This window comes from Didymosphaeria variabile, assembly GCF_027946475.1.
Source record: "Didymosphaeria variabile strain IMI 356815 chromosome Unknown scaffold_6, whole genome shotgun sequence".
Lineage (NCBI taxonomy): Eukaryota > Fungi > Ascomycota > Dothideomycetes > Pleosporales > Didymosphaeriaceae > Didymosphaeria > Didymosphaeria variabile.
In genome coordinates this window covers 2,933,223-2,948,096 of record NW_026611625.1, presented here as the reverse complement: position 1 = coordinate 2,948,096, position 14,874 = coordinate 2,933,223, and the positions used below count along the sequence as shown (strand labels likewise).

The 14,874-nt window shown below is 53.6% G+C and overlaps 5 protein-coding genes across 5 annotated transcripts; 3 read left to right on the top strand and 2 right to left on the bottom strand.

The window, feature by feature from the left end:
* Window positions 1-2,547: 2,547 nt before the first annotated feature.
* HGT1_2 (high affinity glucose transporter) lies at window positions 2,548-4,487 on the top strand (the record flags this gene model as incomplete). Its single annotated transcript, XM_056217633.1, has 7 exons — window positions 2,548-2,553; window positions 2,607-2,659; window positions 2,752-2,822; window positions 2,871-3,180; window positions 3,248-3,655; window positions 3,708-4,224; window positions 4,278-4,487. The coding sequence occupies 7 exons, from the start codon at window positions 2,548-2,550 to the stop codon at window positions 4,485-4,487; spliced, it is 1,575 nt and encodes a 524-aa protein (XP_056069189.1).
* Window positions 4,488-5,031: 544 nt separating this feature from the next.
* On the bottom strand, window positions 5,032-6,969 carry N0V89_008879 (uncharacterized protein; the record flags this gene model as incomplete). Its single annotated transcript, XM_056217632.1, has 1 exon — window positions 5,032-6,969. One exon carries the CDS (start codon window positions 6,967-6,969, stop codon window positions 5,032-5,034), a length of 1,938 nt encoding a protein of 645 aa, XP_056069188.1.
* Window positions 6,970-7,667: 698 nt separating this feature from the next.
* Window positions 7,668-9,764, top strand: TFG1 (transcription factor IIF subunit tfg1; the record flags this gene model as incomplete). The annotated part of the gene is made up of 1 exon (XM_056217631.1): window positions 7,668-9,764. The coding sequence occupies one exon, from the start codon at window positions 7,668-7,670 to the stop codon at window positions 9,762-9,764; it is 2,097 nt and encodes a 698-aa protein (XP_056069187.1).
* A 360-nt stretch (window positions 9,765-10,124) lies between these two features.
* N0V89_008877 (uncharacterized protein) lies at window positions 10,125-11,039 on the bottom strand (the record flags this gene model as incomplete). Its single annotated transcript, XM_056217630.1, has 1 exon — window positions 10,125-11,039. One exon carries the CDS (start codon window positions 11,037-11,039, stop codon window positions 10,125-10,127), a length of 915 nt encoding a protein of 304 aa, XP_056069186.1.
* Window positions 11,040-13,795: 2,756 nt separating this feature from the next.
* N0V89_008876 (uncharacterized protein) lies at window positions 13,796-14,799 on the top strand (the record flags this gene model as incomplete). Its single annotated transcript, XM_056217629.1, has 2 exons — window positions 13,796-13,908; window positions 13,989-14,799. 2 exons carry the CDS (start codon window positions 13,796-13,798, stop codon window positions 14,797-14,799), a joined length of 924 nt encoding a protein of 307 aa, XP_056069185.1.
* Between the last annotated feature and the right edge of the window lie 75 nt (window positions 14,800-14,874).

Below are 14,874 nucleotides of genomic sequence, written 5' to 3'. Positions count from 1 at the left end.
TTTCTCTCGTGCCGAAACTGCAATAGAAGGTATTCAAGGAGAGAGCGATAGTTGCGGGTTATTGGGGCGACTGGCTCGGGGTTGTTGGCTAGCTCGGATGCTACTGGCTCGCCTGGGATGACGTGCAGCGAATAGTAAACATAACACCGGGATGCTGCTTCCAGAGTGGGCTTGACGATGCTGGATAGAGATACATGAGGCGAAAGTGGTGGGGGCAACATGCAGGAGAAGGGGATGGCAGCACGAGGCTCAAACGCAGAACACGCGTGCAATGGACGATACTTTCACACCAGCTTGAACATCTTGGAAAGAGCCTATGGTTTTCTGTCATGGCAGTTGTGCAGTGCTGTAGTTCCCGAGAATGTTTGTCGACACCGCCTTACAGTGAAGGACGACTCCATGGATCACTGAAGGCTAATCAAATAGTTATGCAATTTGGACTAACCTTCGAGACTGCTGTAGTTAATGTTGAAGAAACTGCAATTCGTAAGCGACTACGTGGCTTTACTTTGGTGTTGCCGCCTCCTCAGCCATCGCTGCGTTGACAGCCAACGCGCGAAAGTGCCTGAAAAGTGACAAGTGTAGCGCAGCGCGTCATAAACCGGATGCCTATGCGTATGGTCGCTGGTAGCTTAAGTGCATGAAGAAAGCTCCGGTGAGTGCTTTGCGCATGGTAGTCCAAGGCAGTCTATCAACATCTAGAAGTATCGTGTGCAAGCCACGCTCACACAGCATCCGTCGTGCCAGTATCATGTGCCCGCCGTAATATATTGTAGATCTCCGATGCATTGCTTATCGTCAAGTGTTTTGGGCTCCACGACAGATGATGCTTCGACGCCTTTCATTTTCTTGCAGGGCGACCCATAGTTCTGATGTTGCAGCGAGGCCCTTCTCTTCTAATAACGACGCAACCAGCGACGCAAGAAAGTTCGTGTCCCGTTCACAGTGTTGGAAAGATTGGAGCAAGATAAGGTGTGAGGTACATGATGCCGTGTGCCCTGCAACAGCACTAAAGAAGGTGGTTTGGAATACAAATGCTTTTAGTATTCGTAGTAGAAGACGTTTCGGACCAGCCAGCGAGTCTTGTTAAGTGTACAGGCTTGCCAAGGCTCAGGTAGTTCTTGCCCACCTTTGGACAAGTCACTACGTGATCTCGGTTCGTCAACACCAAGTTCAGTCAATATCCTCCAGCATCCGCAGTGCCAGATGGGAGCAGTTGTTGCTCCCGATAATGTCGTTCCGCAACCCGAGGTCGTCCTCGCGCTATTGGTATGAGCCCAGTCTGGCTGTCGCCTTAACACGTCGCCATTACAATTGTGATTGGTTACACTCGTTCACTGAGTGTTGGCGTCCTGGGCAACCAATCTCTTTTTTGTTGTACCAGCACACGTCCCGCCTGTCGGGTGGCATCGATGTGGTAGGTGGAAAGCGCTCACCGGCTGAGTTGCCGGATATCGTACTCCACACGCCTGTTACCCGCGCTTCAGGTCTGAATCCTTCCTGGGCATTGACACTCGTGGACTGTCATTGGCGACCGGTAGGCTTTCTCATGAGCGATCGCTCCGAGACCCTTCGTACTGTGTATATCCTTACGAGGCATCCTGGTCGTATCCCTGAGCGGAACTAATGCTAGACGCCTTCCAGTTAGGCTTCCTCCGCACCGTTGCAGTGGCGCCGGTACCGTCAGACGTCGATCGCACTCAACCCCAACCTTCGACCACTTGAACGTGTGACACAACATAAGGGCCCTTCAGCTCGTGCGCAGGAGCACATCAGCTCTACTTTTGAAGATGTCAACAATAGAATAATGCGCTCGTCGGGAAAAGAGACTCCAACTTAGTCGCCAGGGTAGCGGATGCAGCTATGCAAAGGATCAGGAAACCGGTTGGCGCGCCGATCAGGCTCAGGCTGTGCCATTCTGCTGCATGGCACCCGTCGCAGCCTGCATTCCTGTCTGCCGTCTCCGCGTGGCCCAAGCGAAGGCCTCATATCGTTCCCTCGTTATGTCGAATTGAAGTCATGACCACCTGCTTCTATCATCTTCAGACATATCACAACCGCGTTTGACATGTTCGACGAGCTACGAGCTACGAGGGAACAGAAGTTTTACTCGCTTCCACAACATGACCAGATCCCAAGGTTAGGCGTCCGGTGGGACGGGCGAGACATGTGTAGACAAGCACTGCTCTAGGTGGAAGGTGCGATGCTCAGGCCACTCGATTGGTGGCAGTGGCTGCAGCGTATTAACGAACGAGCAGGGGCCCCTGAATTTCCCCAGACATTGGCACCGCATTACACCTCCGCTTCTATACGAATGCTTGTTTGCGGGGTGAGTCGTAGCAGGATCTGGTGACCCTCGCGGAACGCCAACCAGCGTCGACGCCGTCCTGCGTTTGCAGGTGAATGGACTTCCTTGGCACACGCAGGAGCGCGCAGGCCACCCATCACGCGGTTGAACCAAACGCCCAACCATAAAGTCCTTGCCCGCCCTGCAGCTCCTTCTGCTTCTCTTACGACCCGTCGACCCACTTCTAACCAATTGGCAAGATGAAGGTAAGCTCAACCAGTCTCACCCTCCATCAACATGCTATGCTAATTCTCGATAGACGTTCTACAATACTTACGCCATTTGCTCGTTCGCCGCCATCGGCGGTGGGCTGTACGTAGCTCCTGGATGCAGTAGTCATGTCTTCCACATGGTTACCGTAACCTTCCTCACCTTTCAGACGTACGCTGACTTCGCGCAAACAGTTTCGGCTTCGATATCTCCTCCATGTCGGGCGTTCTGGGCACGAATGGCTACAAGAACTACTTCGGCAACCGTAAGTGAGGCGCATAAACAAACCATATCATCAAACTGAACATCGCAGCTGCCGGTTATCATCAAGGTGGTATCACCGCGTCGATGCCCGCGGGCTCTTTGGTTGGCTCACTGGCGTCCTCATTCATCGCCGATAAACTCTCTCGTCGTACTGCCATTCAGGTCGCCGCCTTGATCTGGATTATCGGCTCCATCTTCCAAACTGCAGCCAACGGCGTAGCTCTTCTCTGCTTTGGCCGCGTGGTTTCGGGTATTTCAATTGGTATCGCCTCAGCGATCGTTCCCGTGTACCAGTCAGAGATTGCTCGCAAAGAAATCCGCGGTCGCGTGGTCTCCCTACAACAATGGGCCATCACCTGGTAAGTGCAGACCCTTACGTTACTAGCTCCGTTCGCGAACCATGGAATCATTTCTCACGCTCGCTAGGGGTATCTTGATCCAATACTTCATTCAATACGGTGCCTCATTCGTCGATGGAGGTCCAGAGCACCCTGACCAGGGCACATCGGCCTTTCGCATCCCGTGGGGCATCCAGATGGTCCCTGGATTCATTCTACTCGTCGGCATGTTCTTCTTCCCCTACTCCCCGCGTTGGCTGGCGTCGAAGGATCGTTGGGAGGAGGCTGTTCAGGTCCTGGCTCACCTCCACGGCGGTGGTGACGTGAACCACCCCAAGGTCCTGGCCGAATACAAGGAAATCGAAGAGGCCCTTGCCTTCGAGCGTGAGCAGGCCGAGACATCATTCGGCGCCCTAGTCAAACCGCGCATCCTCAAGCGTGTCATTCTCGGCATGAGCATTCAGATGTGGAGTCAGCTGTGCGGCATGAACATCATGTAAGTACTCCCCGCGATTTTGACGTGTCAATGACTTATATACCACACTTAGGATGTACTACATCGTCTACATCATGAAGGGAGCCAACATCGCGGATCCACTGCTCACCTCTTCCATCCAGTACATCATCAACGTGGCTATGACCCTGCCAGCCATTCTGTACCTCGATAAGTTCGGCCGTCGTCCAGCACTGTTGATAGGTTCTTTCCTGATGATGTCTTGGCTCTTCATCTCAGGTGCGCTCCAGGCGGCGTACGGAGAGCCCTGGGCCGATCCCGACAAGAACACTTCTTGGCGCATCGTCGACCACAAGAGCGTTTCACAAGGCATCGTCGCTTGCTCGTACCTTTTCGTCGCCAGCTTCGCCACCACCTGGGGTCCAACCTCATGGACGTACCCAAGTGAGATCTTCCCTGCTAAGGTAAGGGCTAAGGCTGTCTCTCTTGCTACAGCCTCCAACTGGCTCTGGAACTGCATTCTCGCGTTCGGCGTGCCCCCGCTTCTATGGAGCATCAACTGGAAGATGTACATGATCTTCGCTACGTTCAACGGCCTTGCGTTCATCCATGTAAGTTGTTCCCTTCGGTAAGGATCGCATATTGGTACTGACTCACTGTGTAGATGTTTCTCACTGCTCCGGAGACCAAGGGCAAGACGCTCGAGGAGATGGACGAGGTGTTCGACAATGGCATACCAGCCTGGAAGACAAAGGGCGGTAGCTCGCGTCTCGACCAACTGCAACGTGACATCGAGAAAGGCGAGCTCAAGATCACGACTGCCGCGCACCCTACCAACACGCACATGGCCGAGCCGAGGACGACGACCGCTTGATTGCTAAGTTGACGGGTGCTGGGGGAACGGCGCTACGAGTCGTCAAGTGTTGGGAGTTAACTGGGAACGGCAGAGCTCCAGAATGGCATGGTACTATAATCTCACGGCATGTCTTTTTTGGTCGTGCTACTGTACGAAATCATGGAAACCCTCGAATATAACAGTGCAGAGAATAATGCACGTCACAATTGCCAATGTTTCATCACATTGCCCACTTCTGTGACCAACGCCCCTGAGACAAAGCTTCACTCCTTCGTTGCACATGCTTATTTATTCGTTTCTTTTCTCTGCAGCTATGCTAACTAAATATGCACATGAAACATATACAGAGACAGTGTGGAAGCTGCTCTTCGTAGTCAATGCTTCCAAGGATAATCATACCTCAATATCCCATGAGCTGACGTATACAGGACGTCTATAGTTGCCTGTTATCCCGCCGTCGGTCTCTGGTGCTCATCTCCCACATGAATGCCTCCGTAATGCTGACATTACTTCAGCAATGAAATGCTGTGCAAGACGATCAATTCCACGACCAGTATGCCTCTTAGTTCGGCTTATCAGCTCCAGCTCCAGCTCCAGGTGCAGGAACGTCTGCGGCAGCGACCGCAGCACTAGGCTCAACCCCAAGGCCAGGTTCACCAGCACCAGCTCCCCCTGCCACAGGCGCCGCTGTCTCAGGCTCGGCGTCGGTCTTGTTCGGCGTCACTGGAGGCACCTGCTCGACCACTTCATCGAACAAGCCATCCTCGGGTGTTTGTCCCCTCCCCACAGCATTCAATATCCGACCCGCACGCCTCAGCTCGTCCCGTATAGCCACAATACCATCATGTGTAACCGTGCGCGCGACATTGTGATCTAACTCAAACGGATCCTCGATGGAGAACAAATAACGCTGCCTCACCTCCTTCCCATTCGAAATCGTGGTCGTCGCCTTCGTCCAGCCCTTCTCAGTCTTCTGGCGTATACCACCGGGTGTCCTGAGACTGAGAACTTCAGTCGCCCAGAAAAAGCACCACTGCTTCTGGCCGTAGGCGTTGGGCTGCGGGATGGAAGCGTAGTACTGGAAGAACCCACGCAGGAGCTCGCCGATGGACTGCGTGTTGCGGGTGAGTTGGCCGGTGTTGGCGAGGTGCGCGATGGTAGTTTCGTCACGCCAGAAACGCACGGCGTAGCCGCCGACGGTGGTCTCGTGGAGGAGGTTTAGTATGTCTTCGGCTTTGGCTGTAGTTGGGCGCCAGCTTATTTGGAGGTTTGGGCAGACGGGTGGGGAAGCCATGTTTACGAGGTAGTGGAGGACCATGAGTACCCATCCGTACGAGGACAGGGTGCCAGAGTAGGCGCTGTTAATCTTGCGGCGCTTGGCCCATGCTTTAACGAAGAGGACCATGGGGCGTACGCGTGGGTCTGCAAGTGAGTAACAACGTAGTAGCTCTGTGTTATGGATTGCAAGCGGGTTCTCGAAGTTTATGTCGCATTGGATTCCAACCCCCTGCTTTGGGAAGTCGAGTGGACCAAGTTTCTTCTCTCGCAGCCACTTTCTGGGGGCGCGGGGATGACGGTCTTTCGAGGCTTCAGCGGTGTCTCCAGTTTCTTTAGGACCATTGTTTTCTTTGGGGATGTCGGTTGCTGGTGACTTCACTACTTCCGCCTTGCTATTATCAGCGTGATCAACGACTTTCACGCTCGTCGGTGTCCGCGCGGCGCCTTTGACAGCCTTTGCCTCCGCGAGCGTGGGGAAATCTTGCGAGTCGTTGACTTGTGGAGACTTCACCTGTCCATGAGGCTGGGTCGGATTCTGGGAGGCGGCACCAGAAGCAGCAGATGGCGGATACTGTTCTTCCTCCGGCAGTTGGTCCCATTTATGACGTTCTTCAAAGAGAGCATTGTATAACTCGTCGGTAGGTTTCTGGCATACTTTTATGATAGGCACGCGTGTCCTAGTCAGCAGACGCCCTCCCATCTTCGCGTCGAGAATGGCGCGTTCCAACAAGCGCGGAATGTTCCGGTCGATGCCCGCTTCGAGCGATTTCGAACGGTCTTTCCACTCTGGAACTATAGCAAGATCCATATCTGACCCCGGAGTGGCAAATCCAGATGCTAAACTGCCAAACGGGACTAGTTTGATGGAAGCAATATCACCAGTGTACTTGTCGGCGAAGTCCTTGTGACAGACCGCTTCCAGTTGCTGCCTGAATGCTTCCTTCTCTTCGAACTCTTGTTTCGTCATCTCTGCTTTCGGTATCTCCTGGGAAGCTAGATTGTCTAGGTATTTGACCTGGAGAGTGGGATCTAAGACCTGGCGCGGTTGGAAGCTTGCGTTCAATGTATTGGCGTACGGACTCCTCATGCCTCGACCACGATACGGCTGATGTCCGGGAGGGGCAAATGGTCGGGAGGGCACGGTAGACTGCGCAATGTTTGAGACATTTCTATTCGGATCGTACGGTCGTTGAAGAAGCTGAGGCCCATTACCTACAAGCATATGATCCCGGTGAGGCGGTTGCGGCGCCATGTTCTGCTCGGGAGGTGCAGCAGGGAATTCTCGATGTCGATGCTCGCTTTCAACCCAATGATTCGATCTTCCACGATGTGAGTACGGCCGTCCGCGCCCTCTTCCTCGGCCTCGTGTCCTTGGCTGTTGCTGATGGGAATTCGACATTTGGCCGGTTGCTGAGTCCGAATGGCTGCCGATGGTGACGTTGGTGAGGATCATGTTGCGCAGCTGGTCCTCCAAACTCCCTTGCGCCTGCTGTTCTGCCATGTTGAGAAGTTGTGATGATTCTCAACCTGCACTATAGTAAAGAGCAACTAAACTGTTCGACATAAACCCAGATTAGGCCCTAGGAAGACGGTAATGTACGACGGCACGTGCGCACCAGGCCAATTGGATGACCACGAATGCGCTGCGACTTTCTCGGCTCATGCTGTGTTTGTGGGCACGCGACGCAGGTGCCAAAGGTGAATTACAGGGTCTGGCTAGCACACGGACCCCTGGACGCCCGCCGCGCGCTATTACTCTTGGCATACGGGCCCCGACGTCGTTCGCATGGTAAGTAACAAAGCTGCGGCCTCTTTCTTTATCACTCCACCAAACACCTTTATTCTTCCACCCACAGACACCAACACGTCTGAGACACTCCGGATAGACACACACACTCGTTCAGAACGACGATCCGCGCGATGATCGGAGGACCACCCCCTCCCACGAACGCTGTGCCCGCCGCACCAGCGCCAGCTCCCGTTGCGAAACGCCGCCGGCCGCGTCCAGCAGCGAGCGTGCTGCGCGCTCCCCAGCGGCCGCTCAAGAACGTCTCACGCCCGGTCACTTCGCTTACTCAACTGAACCAGCGCGATGCTCCCAACACGCCCATTAGTATTGAGCAGCTCCGCAATGAGTTCATCGACGCTGGTGCCTCGTCGTATCCGCTGGTTGTTACGAGAAAAGATCTCAAAGAGCTGCGCCATCACGTCATGAGGCTGCAGGCCAAGGACCGCGTCAACATCCAGAGTGAGCAGCAGTTCACGCCGCCCGTCCGCCTCCATCGTCGTGACCAACGTGCGCCACCCGGTGGCAAGGGCGCAGAGGATGAAGAGAAAGAGGAAGACGTAGAGGAGGCCAGGGAGCGCGAACGCCAGGAAGAGGAGAAGGAGGCACGGCGACTCAAGCGCGAGGGCATCCAGGCCCAAATCGCGCCCACCGGAACCACCAAGGGGAAACCCTTTGGCAAGAAGACGGAGCAAAAGTACCGCCCGGATGACACGCCCGAGGCGAAGAAGCGCCAGCTGCTGCGATACGAGGAGACTTTACCTTGGCATCTAGAAGACGATGACAACAAGCAGACCTGGGTAGGACTGTATGAGTCGGAGATGTCTGAAAAGCATGTCATGCTCACAGTGGAGAATGGGCCAGATCAACTTCCAGTCATTCAACTCGCACCCTTGGAGCGCTGGTACCGTTTCAATGCCAAAACCAAGGCCAAGTCGACCGAGGACTCCGATCTCTTGAAAGCGAAGAAGGACTCATACTTCGAAGCGCGCGAGAGGAAGAAATTCAAAGAAGAGATGGAGAAAGATAAGGTATCACGCGCACGGCAAATTCGTACGAGGGTAGGAGGGGGAGACGACGATGAGGGCAGGATCAAACGCCTCGATGATGACGATATGCCTAGAGTCAAGCGTGAGGCAGACGCCGACGACATTGACTTTAACATTGAGGAGGACTTTGCCGACGACGAAGAGGGCCTGAACGGTCTCTTTGATGGCGATGATGAAACTGTCAAGGAGGCGCAAGAGAAGCTCAAGCGTGATCAGCTCGGGGCTGCTGCTTTTGATCTCCGGGATGAGCGACAGATCTGGGCACAAGAAGAACGTGAGAAGAAGGAGGAAGAGGAGAAGTCTCTCGAGGCAGAAATCAGAAAATCCCTTGTCAAGCGTGAGAAGAACTATGACTACGCAGGCAGCGACTCCGAATACAGCGAGACAGACTCGGAGACGGAGCGGCAGAGAGTCAAAGAGGAAGAGGAGAAGAAGGCTGCTGAGCAAACTGGCAAGGCTCCTGAGGGCGACAAGACCGTCTCTGGTGCCTCCACCAAGGGTGGCTCGACCCCCGCGCCCCGTTCTACCGACATCAACAAGAAGAAGCGGCCCGCGCCGGGCTCCCCGAACCTGTCTGAAGCCAGCGGCAATGAATCTGCGCGTAAGAAGCACAAGAAGAAGCACGAGAAGAACGCAGACGGTTCGCGCAAGGCTATACCCTTGCGTACAGGAGCTGCGTCTGGTAGCGACAGTGAGATGACAGATGCTGGCAAGCCGAAGAAGCACAAGCTCAAGGTCCGCCTCGGCGGTACCCCTGGTGCCAGCCCCTCAGCCAGCCGTGCGGGAAGTCCAGCGGCGCAGGTCAATGGGAGCCGTGCTGGCAGTCCGGCGGCTCCCGGTGGCGCACCGGTCACTCCTCGTACGTTTGATCTATTAATAATGCTTCTCAAGTTGAACAGTCTGCTAATTACATACCTTACAGAGAGCCGCCTTCCGTCTGCAAGCGAGATCTACAATGCCCTTCCACCCGAAGGCATGCCGATCCAGACCCTCATCAACAAATTCCGGGAACGTGTGGACAAGAGCAACATGAACGTGTTTATTAAACTGGTCAGAGCCGTCGCCTCATATGACAAAGGTCGTGGTTGGCTGAGCCCGCTACCGGAACTGCCATCGGACGAGCAAATCGCTGCTCAGACGAAGCCCAAGCCTGCTGTGAAAGCAGCGAGTCCGCCAGCCTAGAGTATTTCAATGAGTATTGAAGCGTTGCTTTACAGAACTTTCGGATACGGTATTTGATTGCATGGGATACGGCGTCCTATTAGTGGTGGTATTTCCATTGGCGAGGCGTTCTTAGAGAGTTGGGCTGCTTGGCTGAAGCTTCGTAGGCACATCGTATTCGGCTTGGGCCGTTGTCTTTGCCTTGTCTCAGGTGATTTGCTTTTTACAGTACAACCGATTTGAGACAAAACATACCAATTTGCAGCTCAATTCAGGAATTCTAATGACCATTCTAGGTGCATATTTCAGACACGCAAAAGCTACCATGAATAGATATATACCCTTCCCATTGTGTACGCTTGTATACCAATCACAACAGCACTACACGTTCGACTGCTTAAAGAAATCCTCCAGACTCGTTCTCTCCACTTTTGGAAACAGATTTTCATCCGTCAGCACCCACCGCCCATTGATCGTGAACAGTTGATAGAACGCCCCGATATATCCCCAAAAACCCGCCGGGGTACCCCTCGCCCTATCTGCCAACGCCTTTTCCTCCAGATCCTCCACGGTACCCATATTCTTCAAGCTGATCGACTTGCCATGGACCTTCTCGTACACCTCCGCAATCTCCTTCACGCTATGCTCGCCGGACCAAGCACTGAAGAACCCTCCGTTTCCGGACTGTGCTTCTTCTGACATGATAAGCTCGATGCTAAACTTCGCAGCATCATGCTCAGTCGTCCACTGATACTTCTCCTCCCCCGTCCCATAATACTCCATACACTTCCTCTCGGGATCAAATACGCCCCCGCTCTTGGGACTGAAATCCGCGCGTCCTTCCACGCTAAACAGGACCTCCGTGAGCACGCCAGAGAGCATGTAAATCGGCTTTATTGGGGAGGTTAGCTCCGCAATGCGCTGGAAGGCTACAAACGGGTCGTAGCTTTCATGTTCAAGGAAGCGTGTTTTGCGGAAGTCGAACGTCCAGGTTGAGGTGTGGAAGACACGGACGCCTGCGCGCTCGGCAGCGCGGAGGATGAGAAGATGGCCGTCGACTTGGAGTTCGGGGGTTCCCATGTAGGCGACGATGATGGCGTCAACGCCCTTCACGGCGGTGTCCAAAGCGGGGATGTCGTAGTAGTTCCTGCTTTGGACGAAGGACTCGAGCTTGATGCTGGGATCGAGCTTGTCGGGTGAGCGACCGAGACCGCGGACGGTGAGACCTTTGGCGAGGGCCTCACGGGCGAGGTGTTGGCCGATGTGGCCAGTGATGCCGGCGATGAGGAGGAGCATTTTGGTGGTTTTGGTGGTGAATTGGTTTCAGAGGTTTGATAACACTTGAGGACTTCAAGAGCTGGGTATGCAGATAATGGTTTTCATCTTCATTGTTTCGTCATTTTTGTACTCTGGCTCCTCGCTCTTTCGGCCTTGCCTGACATCTGCTTTACGGGTGTCTTCCTAAGCCGAACCATGTCGATGTCTTCTGGACAACATTGGTAATGAGGATCTAATTTTGAGCTCCATCAACTAAATATCAAACGGAAAGTATTTGTGGGATCGCATTGGTAGGAGCGATGTACATGGGAGCTTTGTAAGGTGGGAGCGAAGGAGGTGTTAGTGGCGGAGGCTATGGAGTGAATTTGATTGGATGGTGTTGGCCCCACTTCGCTGGATAACATCGACTTGTCGAACATTCGACTTCGTCCGCTACATGATATTCTGTAATAGTGCGAATTTCGATTGTATCTCGAGCGATCAACAGGTGACAAGTTGCAACTCCAGGTGCCGACAGGATGTTTTCGAAAACCTTAGGTAGCTTCGAGCAAACCTCACTTCCGGGCCCCTTACGAAACGAACTGATTTAGACTCAGTCAAATGAGTTTCAACCGTGCCGGTCCATATGGACGGAGCGTCGGTATTTTCTGGGTTTCTCCCCAAGAGCAATTGTTGTGAAGCTGCTTCATGCTCCCAATATTATCTCACAGGCCCGACCTCTGAATTGCTGAAGCACTTGGATTAATCGAGAGCTTTCCGCATGAGCTCTAGGTAGGGTTACTTAGCCCTCGAGTATTACGTCCCTTCTCAGTGCCACAGTGGGAAGCCGCCACATGTGTAATGAACAAGCTCGTCTTGAGTCAGAGCAAGCTCTGTTTTCCTAGAATCGTCGACCGGTACGGAGCACAGCACCACGATAATTGTTTTCTCGATTCTTATCGGGGATGTATGCATTCCTTTCGCATCATGCCTTTGAACCGGAGAGGAGTACATGGATGCCAAACGGCGTACTTTCCAGGGTCTAGGACACTTCTTCTGCACTGGTGTCAATTCTAGACCACAATTCTAATCGCTTTTCCAATTCACTTCCTGTATCGTGCCGTGAAAAGATTGAGCCTGGAGAAAGAGGCAGTACCTATACCTCTGAGATTCACGGTCTATATAGCATGACAACCTTCCCCAGATCAAATATCTTAAGTACAACGTCTCCTCCTGTGTCTACCGCCATGTCCCCTTCAAAAACATAAACTTCTCGACACCACCTCTCGAGCTATGCTCATAATCAAAAGCCTTCACCAAACCCACAAGATGGCTCATCGCCGCCAACACAACCAGGACATGAAAGATCTGATGACTAGATCCCCAAATATCAAACGCACCGGGCCGAAGCCGTTCTGGGAACCTCGCTGCATAGATTCCCGCTCCAAGGATATACAGTAAGCCCTGTAAAAGAACCCAATCGAGGCCAATCGTTTGACGCAGTTGGGATAAGCCGTATAGACGCTGGGCGTGCAAGACGGGAAACACAGCCGACAAGCCCATTAGCACGAACATGAGCGCGCGGAAGGGGCGCAGAGCAGGAGTACGGAATTTGGGATGGACGGAGACGATGGATGTCCCTGCTGCTAGGGTCGTAATCTTTACCCAACTTAGCCCTCAGTCCCAACATCGTTCATGAGTGAGACTTACCATAGCAGCATACGTCTTCATCAACTGCGGCTCGCTTTGGAAACCGTAATACAAGACTGGAATGAAGCTGCCCCATATCAAAAACACGATTCCTAGGTAATCCAACTTGTTACCCCAGACGGCGACTTCGTGGCTGTGGTTCGAGATGGTGTGGTATGTGGCGCTCATACCCAAGCATGCTACGGCGCCGAGAAAGTAACAAGAGAAGACCATTACATCTTCCCGGGTAGCGGAATCGTAGCGTGGACCGAGAGTGCGATAGATTACGGCAGATCCAAAGAGTGCTAGGATTGCTCCAATGAGGTGCGACCAGATATTGACGGTTTCGTTGTGGATGGACCTGACTGATGCGAATGACTTGCTGTAAGAGTTTGTCGCCGGTCGGTAGCCGGATATGATGTAGTGATTGTCTTGTTGCCAGGCGGGAAGTTCATTCCATAATACCGTCAATTTCTCTTCAAGTTTCTGTTCCAACTTTTGTTCGCCTTTGGCGATTGTCTTAGCGGTATCTTTTGCAGTGTCCATGATGAGATAGCGGCGAACGATGTTCCGATGTAAAAATGAGGAAAAGAACAGGGCGTGGCAATATGTCTAGTGAGTGTTGTGGAATACTGCCTTTCTATGGATGATTGGGAAAGGTTGAGGAACAGGTAACGCGACGTGGATGTTGAGAGAAGATATTCTACGCTATACCGCATGTGGTGTCCGTTGCGAGGTTTAGGAGCGAAAACAAGACCTTGATCGACTTTGCGGCATGGCAAATGGCGCTGCAAATCCAATAGAAAGGTGAATGGCATGTGCTCTGCCGAGCGAGTTCGATGCCGCGGTTGCAGGTGGACATGTAGTTCCGCTTGTGCCCCTCCATCTCCGAGCCATCGCCGCGTAGGACATCACCTCTTTCCAACATGTCGCGGGTTGACTTCGACTGCGTTCGTCATGGTTTAGTGCTAGCAGGTACTTTCCTTGTTAACAAAGGCCACAATGCTCCTTCCGTATCAGCGTTTCTCTTTGCGCTTATAAACGCACATTGAGTGAGCTGCGTTATCACCACTTAACCCTACCTGTACGACTAACCCAGCCCAAGCATGATGACCTCGAGGACCAACGACCAGCTGCGCCCGACGAGCCGTCGTGGTGCGTCAGGCGCATGGCGTCGCGGCGACCGCCTCAAACCCGCACCTGCAGATACGCTCGAGCTGTACGGACTGCCTTCTAAGGGCGAGACGAGGCATGCCATCCCTCCTTATGCCAAATTCACCATTAACGCGAGCGCCTCAGGCTGAACGACTTTCGCACGCAAGAGTTCTACTTCTCCAAGCTAATCGAGCGCTACATGCGCCTCTGTGCCATCAACCAAAAGCAGCTCTCCACCCTCTTCGCCTCCATAACTCTCAACGACGCCCCCTCCACCAACGCCCTCGGTCTTCCTCTTCCCACCGCCGCCTCAGCTCCACCAGACACCCTCCCCACCTCCCCTCCAAACTTCAACAGCCCTCCTATAAATGACCTCGCAACGGTGCTCAGTGCCTTCCGTAAACTCCGCGAGGCGATCATTGCTTCCGGCCGCAAAGACGCCTTCGCGCGCCGCGCATACTTCTTCGGCATTCACGCCGCCATCCTCTGCAAAGACTGGGCTTCGTATCTGCCAGCCCTGACATACCTCCTCACCGTCCTGCACGCCGCAACACCGCTTTCCCCGCCCGATCTGAAAGAGTACGTAGGCCTGCTTGTCCTCGATCAAGCGTGTCGGCAAGGCGACATTGCCTTGGCACACGAAACGCGGCTTAGATACGCGTACAAAGACCGGAGGGTAGAGCTGGTGCTGAAGGCGCTGGTTGCGGATAATTGGGTCGTTTTTTGGAAGATGAAGAAGGCGGTTGATGGGTATCAGAGGAGTGTTATGGAGTTTGCGGAGCAGGGGGTCAGGTTGCATGCTTTGAAGTGTTTGGGGAGGGGATATTTGAGTGCGGATAAGAGATTTGTGGAGAGGAGTGTGGAGAGGGCATGGGCGGAGTTGGTGAAGGATGGGGTAGGGTGGGAGTTGACGGAGGAGGATACGGTTGTTATCAAGAAGCCCAAGGGAAAATAAGGCCATGCGAGAGAAGTTGTGGATTTAAAATGCGGAATGATGGAGCTGTGAATTGCGTCAGGCTAGGTGCTGCTT